Source organism: Cyprinodon variegatus, unplaced genomic scaffold, assembly GCF_000732505.1.
Source record: "Cyprinodon variegatus isolate N-32 unplaced genomic scaffold, C_variegatus-1.0 Scaffold1529, whole genome shotgun sequence".
Taxonomy (NCBI): Eukaryota; Metazoa; Chordata; class Actinopteri; order Cyprinodontiformes; family Cyprinodontidae; genus Cyprinodon; species Cyprinodon variegatus.
In genome coordinates, this window is record NW_015151982.1 from 48334 (window position 1) to 55712 (window position 7379).

The window sequence follows — 7379 nt, forward strand, 5'->3', positions numbered from 1 at the left end:
ACGTGAACGGGCTAGCTAGTGGATCTAAACAGGCTAGCTATTGGACGTGAACGGGCTAGCTAGTGGATCTAAACAGGCTAGCTATTGGACGTGAATGGGCTAGGTAGTGGATGTGAACAGGGGGTGGGGGGTTCCTGGTTCTACCTTTGAATGATATTATTTGGCCTTTTTAAGTCATCAAAAAGATTTTGAACGGCTCTTTATCTGACCCGCATGTTTGCCCTGCAGACCCTACTGAGGCAAATAAACCCACGACAGCACGGCTTGTGGGATCATCTGGTACTCGACAATCTGCTTTCCTAATCTGATGAGAATATTAATCGTAATATTGGAGCTTATTGGGCTATATGTAAAACCTCTGATATCAGCTAGCTGATAGAAGCAATGCTTCAGGCAGTTTCCATGACCCAGTGGTTCATTCTGTGTTTGGAACAAGACTTTTATAACATTCAACAATATTAGGAACTAAAATGATGGTTGATGTTTAAACCTCGTCGGTATTGGGGAGGAAATGCTGTGTCATGGTCAGTCTGTTTAGGGTAGGACTTTTAAGGTTCTGAGTGGTCATGGATGCGACTCTGAGGGCTGTGGTAGATTCATGTTTCCTTACAGGTGTGTTTTCTAAGGAGGAGCGAAGAAGCTCATCCAATGTTCATCATTTCTCTCCTAGGTTCTACAGGTACCAAAATGAAACAAATCTTACTCGGTCTGTATGCGCTGGGGGCCCTCTGTGCCTGTAAGGTAGTGCTGTCAGCAGCTCCCACATATGGCGAGCGGGGCTCTGATCTGGGGATACAGGTGTTTCAGCAGATGGTCCGTTCCAAGCCTCTGGAAAATGTGGTGCTCTCACCCCATGGCGTGGCTTCCATCTTGGGCATGCTGCTACCTGGAGCCCATGGGGAAACCAGGAAGCAGATCGTTAGCTCTCTGCGTTACAAGAGAAACGGTAATGAGGATGCTGGCAGATGTACCTTAATGATCTGATATTAGTGCTTTCAACATTAATTAAAGATTGTGTTCTGCACAGGACCTTATAAGATGCTGAGGAAGCTGCACAAAAACCTGACTACCAAGTCCAACCAAGATCTTGTGCTGATTGCCAATGCCATGTTTAGCCAGAAGGGTTTCCCAATGGACCAGACCTTTGTGGCCACCAATAAAGCCAACTTTCAGTGTGAGAGTAGGAGCCTAGACTTCAGCAGCCCCAGCGCAGCGGCGGACAACATCAATGCTTGGATCAGCAATAAGACCAAAGGTATGGATAGTGCTCAGTTTGTTCACGCCTGTGGGAACTTTGTCTTTGGTTCGTCAAAGTCCAGATTTGGCCGCTTTGAAGCACTAGAATATTTCTGGTGTGATTTCCACCCATGGCTTGGGCCTGAACTATGTGAGGTCTGGGCTCACTATGCCACATGGTAAGGATGTTACACCATGGCCTCAGACTGTTACAATACGACCATAGTATGTTACACAATGGCCTCAGACTGTTACAATACGACCGTAGTATGTTACACCATGGCTTCAGACTGTTACAATACGACCTTAATATGTTACACCACGGCCTCAGACTGTTACAATACGACCATAAGATGTTACACAATGGCCTCAGGCTGTTACAATACGACCGTAATATGTTACACCATGGCCTCAGACTGTTACAATACGACCATAGGATGTTACACCACGGCGTCAGACTGTTACACCATGGCCTCAGACTGTTACAATACGACCATAGGATGTTACACCACGGCCTCAGACTGTTACAATACGACCTTAATATGTTACACAATNACGGCCTCAGACTGTTACAATACGACCATAGGATGTTACACCACGGCCTCAGACTGTTACAATACGACATTGAGGTGTTACACCAAGGCCTCGGGCTGTTACAATACGACATTGAGGTGTTACATCAAGGCCTCAGGCTGTTACAATACGACGTTGAGGTGTTACACATAGGCCTCGGGCTGTTACAATATGACCTTAGTATGTTACACCATCGACTCAGGCTGTTACAATACGATGTCGGGGTGTTACACCAAGGCCTCAGGCTGTTACAATACGACGTCAGGGTGTTGCACCATGGCCTCAGGCTGTTACAATAAGATGTCAGGGTGTTACACCATGGCCTCAGGCTGTTACAATGTGATGTTGAGGTGTTACACCATGGCCTCAGGCTGTTACAATATGACCATAGTATGTTACACCATGGCCTCAGGCTGTTACAATACAATGTCGGGGTGTTACACCAAGGCCTCAGGCTGTTACAATACGACGTGAGGGTGTTACACCATGGCCTCAGGCTGTTACAATGCGACGTTGAGGTGTTACACCATGGCCTCAGGCTGTTACAATATGACCATAGTATGTTACACCATGGCCTCAGGCTGTTACAATACGACGTGAGGGTGTTGCACCATGGCCTCAGGCTGTTACAATACGACATTGGGGTGTTACACCAAGGCCTCGGGCTGTTATAATATGACGTTGGGGTGTTACACCATGGCCTCAGGCTGTTACAATACGACGTCGGGGTGTTACACCAAGGCCTCAGGCTGTTACAATACGACGTCAGGGTGTTGCACCATGGCCTCAGGCTGTTACAATACGACATTAAGGTGTTACACCATCGACTCAGGCTGTTACAATATGACCTTAGTATGTTACACCATCGACTCAGGCTGTTACAATACGACATTGGGGTGTTACACCAAGGCCTCGGGCTGTTACAATACTACGTTGGGGTGTTACACCAAGGCCTCGGGCTGTTACAATACGACATTGGGGTGTTACACCAAGGCCTCGGGCCGTTACAATACTACGTTGGGTTGTTACACCAAGGCCTCAGGCCGTTACAATACTACGTTGGGTTGTTACACCAAGGCCTCAGGCTGTTACAATCATTGTTGAGGTGTTACACCAAGGCCTCAGGCTGTTACAATACGACGTTGAGGTGTTACACCAAGGCCTCAGGCTGTTACAATACGACGTTGAGGTGTTACACCAAGGCCTCAGGCTGTTACAATACGACCTTAGGATGTTACACCATGTCCTCAGGTCATTCCAATGCGAGGATAGGATGTTACACCATGGCTTTAGGTCGTTGCAATACGACATTAGTGTTACACCATGGCATGCGAGCGTTACTCCAGGGCCTCAGACTTTACAGTCACGGCTTCATCCAGTTTTTCTTCATCCTGTGATGTGGTCATATTATTGTTTAACAGCCCAATAAAATGTCAGACTGAGCAGCTAGACCTGCCGTGTGAAGGTCACCTTAGTGTAGAAGAACTAGTGCTGTGAGTCACCATAATAAAATTAGGGCCCTTTAAGCACAAAGACAGGAAGTGGGCAGATGCCTTGTTAACATAAACCCGATCATGATGAAGGCTGTCAATCTTCACAGAAAATAAATTCCTACGATGGGTTTGAAGACTTACTTCAGAGAGGGAGGTGCAGCGTGTGAATACTTTCTGAGAAGGGAGTCACTTTATACTGAAGAGAATTCATTCGTATAAAACATGGAGTGCAGTTGCTTCAACCTTTTTTTCCCGTTGAACAAGGAGCTAATCTTGGCTCCTCCCACATCGTTCTGAAGTTGAGTTTCTGTCATGATGCTGTGCTGCGTAGCCCCGCTTCCTCAGATGCTTCCTGTTCAGGTATCTGCTCCGTTATTCATGATGCGGTGGTTCTGCTGAGTGTTCTGAGGCATGAGTCTGCAGTTTTACTTCCTTTCTGTGTGCTTTTCTTCCAGCTTCCCTCTAGTCTGTTTATTTCTGCAGGTCACATCACCAGCTTGATGAAAGCAGTCATGCTGGACTCGCCGCTGACCCGTCTGGTAGTGCTCAACTCCATCTACTTCAAGGGTTTATGGAAGTCCTGCTTTGAGCCCAATAACACCAAGATGAGGCCGTTCACGGCTGGAGACGGAGACGTGTCCAAAGTCCCAATGATGTCCCAGCTGTCCATCTTTAACCTGGGTGAGTCCTGTTCTGTCTGAGCGTGCTCACAAGCAGGCAGACTTCACCAGGACCTGTTCTGAGACAGATGCTTTATCTGTCCAAAGTGTTTGCTGTGAAACAGGCTTCTGGTCCTGGTGGTCCTGAAGGTCCTGGTGGTCCTGAAGGTCCTGGTGGTCCTGAAGGTCCTGGTGGTCCAGTAACCTGCACCTTTTAGACGCGCCTCTGCTTCAACACACCTTGGCTACTTGGATACTAAGGAGGACTCTGGAGAACCTGACAGCAGACTGAGGAGGTCATTGGATGCAGAAGCAGAGACATGTCTAAAGTATGTAAGACACTGGACGTCCAGGTTCTCCAGGTGCTTCAGGACCTCCAGGTTCTCCAGGTGCTTCAGGACCTCCAGGTTCTCCAGGTGCTTCAGGACCTCCAGGTTCTCCAGGCCCTTCAGGACCTCCAGGTTCTCCAGGTCCTTCAGGACCTCCAGGTCCTTCAGGTCCTTCAGGACCTCCAGGTTCTCCAGGTCCTTCAGGACCTCCAGGTTCTCCAGGTCCTTCAGGACCAGAACTGAGGAATTCTGCTGTAAAAGATCTCAATCTTTGAACTCATCCTGGATTCATTGAGTTTTTCTCGCCTCTCAGTTAAACAGCTTTTTTAAAATAGTTTTTATTTTTGGTAACACTGGAAATTACAGCCAAATTTTGGTCGATATAGTTTTGATAAAAAAATAATAATAAAACGACGAGCCTGAATAAAACCCCTAATAGAACATTTTGAAGTTCTAGTGAAGTTCTAATGAGTTCTAGTGAAGTTCTAGTGAAGTTCTAGTGAAGTTCTAGTGAAGTTCTAATGACTGTACTGAATGAGCCAAACTGCTGCCAGCTCCTAACGGTTTCTGATTCGGCCTCTTTGCTGGTCCGGGTCCTAAAGAGTCACACGTCTGTCGACAGGATGTTTTCATCCTGCTGTGAAATGATGCAGCAGCTATATTTAAAGCTGTTATGGAGCAGGGGGGCGGGTCACAGTCGGCGCGTTGCAGAATCACACTACTGGGCCCTGACGGCTCCAGGCCTGTCAGGGCCCAACATAAGGACCTGCTGTGAAGCTTTGAAAACTCCAACCTGTTGAAGATCAGCGCCTCAGACTCGGTCCTGGCGTCTGGTTGGTCCAGCATGTTCTACCTCCTCCAGGAGCAGAAATGTGTCCTCCTGTCCTCCTGCTCTTTATCTAGTCCTGCTGTTTTTGTTTTTTTTCTTTGGAAATCGATGCTTGTTCATTTCTTCTGAATGTTTTTCTGGGCGCTCCATGGAGCGCAGGGAAGGACGGCAGAGGTCTCTCCAGGTTGCTGCTCCTCAGGCGATTCCTCAGACCTTCTGTCTGTAAAGTGATGGTTGTAGAGATGTTCTCTGCTTCGTTATTCCATTAAACCGTCTGTTAAATGTCTTCTGACCCGTTTTCCTGCCAGGCATGGCCAGCACGCCACAGGGGCTCAGGTACCGGGTGATCGAGCTGCCGTACCACGGAAACTCCATCAGCATGCTGATTGTTGTCCCTGCTGACGAGGACGTGTCTCTGTCCAGCGTCATTCCACACATCAGCACGGCCACCATTCAGAGCTGGACCAAGCTCATGCACATGAGGAAAGTCCGCCTGCTCCTCCCCAAGTCAGTCTGAACAGAGATGCACGCCTCGGGCCGCGGCTTGGAGAGACAGGAAGGCTAACTGGAGGTTCTGGCTCTGTTTGCAGGTTCTCTGCAGATGCAGAGGTGGACCTGAAGGGTCCGCTGATGGCGCTGGGAATCACAGACGCGTTCAGTCAGGATGCAGCCGACTTCATGCACCTCAGTGAGTGAAAGCATCATCACACGCAGAGCGAACGCGGCTGCAGGAGGTTTGTTTAGGATGTTAAAGCCTGAGGAGGACGCTGCAGCCGCCTCAGAGCTCTACTGCCACCATGTGGCGTAAAACAGTCATGTCTTAGTTTGAAGGTAGATCGTCCAATCGCTGGCTGACAGGAAGTCCTTTCTGCTGCTGTTCCCTCAGGCAGCGAGCCGCTCTTTGTGTCCAAGGCTCTGCAGAAATCCAAAGTGGTGGTGAATGAAGAGGGAACCATGGCAGCAGCAGCCACCAGTAAGTATGGTTCTGGATTAAAGATGGCGCCGTCTGACCCCGCCCTCTCGCTCTAACCTGCTGTGTTGTTTAGCTGCCATCCTGATGGCTCGGTCCTCCCCCCCCTGGGTCACGGTGGACAGACCCTTCCTGTTCCTCATAAGACACAACCCAACAGGTAAGATCAGCTTCGGCTGCATGAGGCGGGACTCCAGCAGTGAAGCGATGACCTCATGGTTTCTGTTTCCAGGCGCCGTCCTGTTCATGGGCCAGATCAACCAACCATGAGGCCCCTGTCCAGCAAGCAGACGGACCTGGAAGCTGGTCCAGCTGGAGAAAAGCTCCCAGACTGCCGTGCACGAGGCGCAGAGAGACGCCGTCGGCCCACCTCTGACCTACGTGGACAAATCTTTGTTTTAAATGTGGCTTTTTATGTTGGTTTTCTGCAGCGCATCACATGCTTTCAACATGTTTTAATTTTTGGATGTAGGTTTTTTTAAAAGACTTTAAATGTCCCAATGTCTTAACCCTGGAGAATGAGGATGCCTTTATTTATCTGCTCTCTGCTTTGGTTTAACTCCAGTCTGTCTGTTTCCCTCCTAAGTTATCCTCAGTTCCAAACTTTAAGATGTTTTCTTGGCTGCTATGAATTTTTGTTTTCTCTTTACTGAGAAATTCCTCGTTTGCTTCACATGTGGAAACAGAATTAAAGACGTCGGTTTATAACATCAACATTGTTGTCTAAACCTTTTTAGAGTAAAGGGCATAAAAATAAACTTGATTTTAGTATTGGCTTAAATCCACCAACAAATCCCAGAATCTGCAGCATCCATTATCAGCTGAAAGTCGGTCAACCTGCGGCTCTGAGTGGAAGTATTCACACCCCTGGAACCGGACCGCCATCAGGTTTAACGCCTCTAACCCACTGAGTTTAAGGTCTTAATGAGGTCACTGGTGTGTGATTTACTCCTAAGGAGAGTAAAATGGAGGAAATCTGCTTTTCATCCTGAACAGTTTTTAGAGTGAAGCGCTGAGATGGCAGCATCATGCTGAGGGCCAGCCTGCATGGCTGCGATCCTCTAAAGATGAGACACAGGACAGCAGATCAGGGACACCATTCCTGGAACTGGTGCTTTAAGAGGGAAAGATAAATGAAATTTGCTCGAGGCTGGGCCCCCCAATATAGGCCCCTCCATGGACCACTTTATGGGCCCCTCCATGGCCCCTCCATTGACCCCTCTATTGGCCCCTCCATGGACCCCTCTATTGGCCCCTTCATTGACCCCTCTATGGGCCCCTCCATGGACC

General features: G+C 48.5%; 1 protein-coding gene across 1 annotated transcript in view; it reads left to right on the forward strand.

The window, feature by feature from the left end:
* serpine2 (serpin peptidase inhibitor, clade E (nexin, plasminogen activator inhibitor type 1), member 2) overlaps nucleotides 1-6813 on the forward strand; it is a 9951-nt gene extending 3138 nt beyond the window's left edge. The window contains exons 2-9 of the mRNA XM_015403627.1: nucleotides 671-946; nucleotides 1028-1255; nucleotides 3786-3983; nucleotides 5428-5626; nucleotides 5710-5807; nucleotides 6006-6092; nucleotides 6166-6249; nucleotides 6322-6813. Coding sequence (XP_015259113.1) covers nucleotides 688-946; nucleotides 1028-1255; nucleotides 3786-3983; nucleotides 5428-5626; nucleotides 5710-5807; nucleotides 6006-6092; nucleotides 6166-6249; nucleotides 6322-6359 — 1191 coding nt within the window. The 5' untranslated portion in view covers nucleotides 671-687 and the 3' untranslated portion in view covers nucleotides 6360-6813. The remainder of the gene's footprint in view (nucleotides 1-670; nucleotides 947-1027; nucleotides 1256-3785; nucleotides 3984-5427; nucleotides 5627-5709; nucleotides 5808-6005; nucleotides 6093-6165; nucleotides 6250-6321) is intronic.
* The last annotated feature ends 566 nt before the right edge of the window (nucleotides 6814-7379 follow it).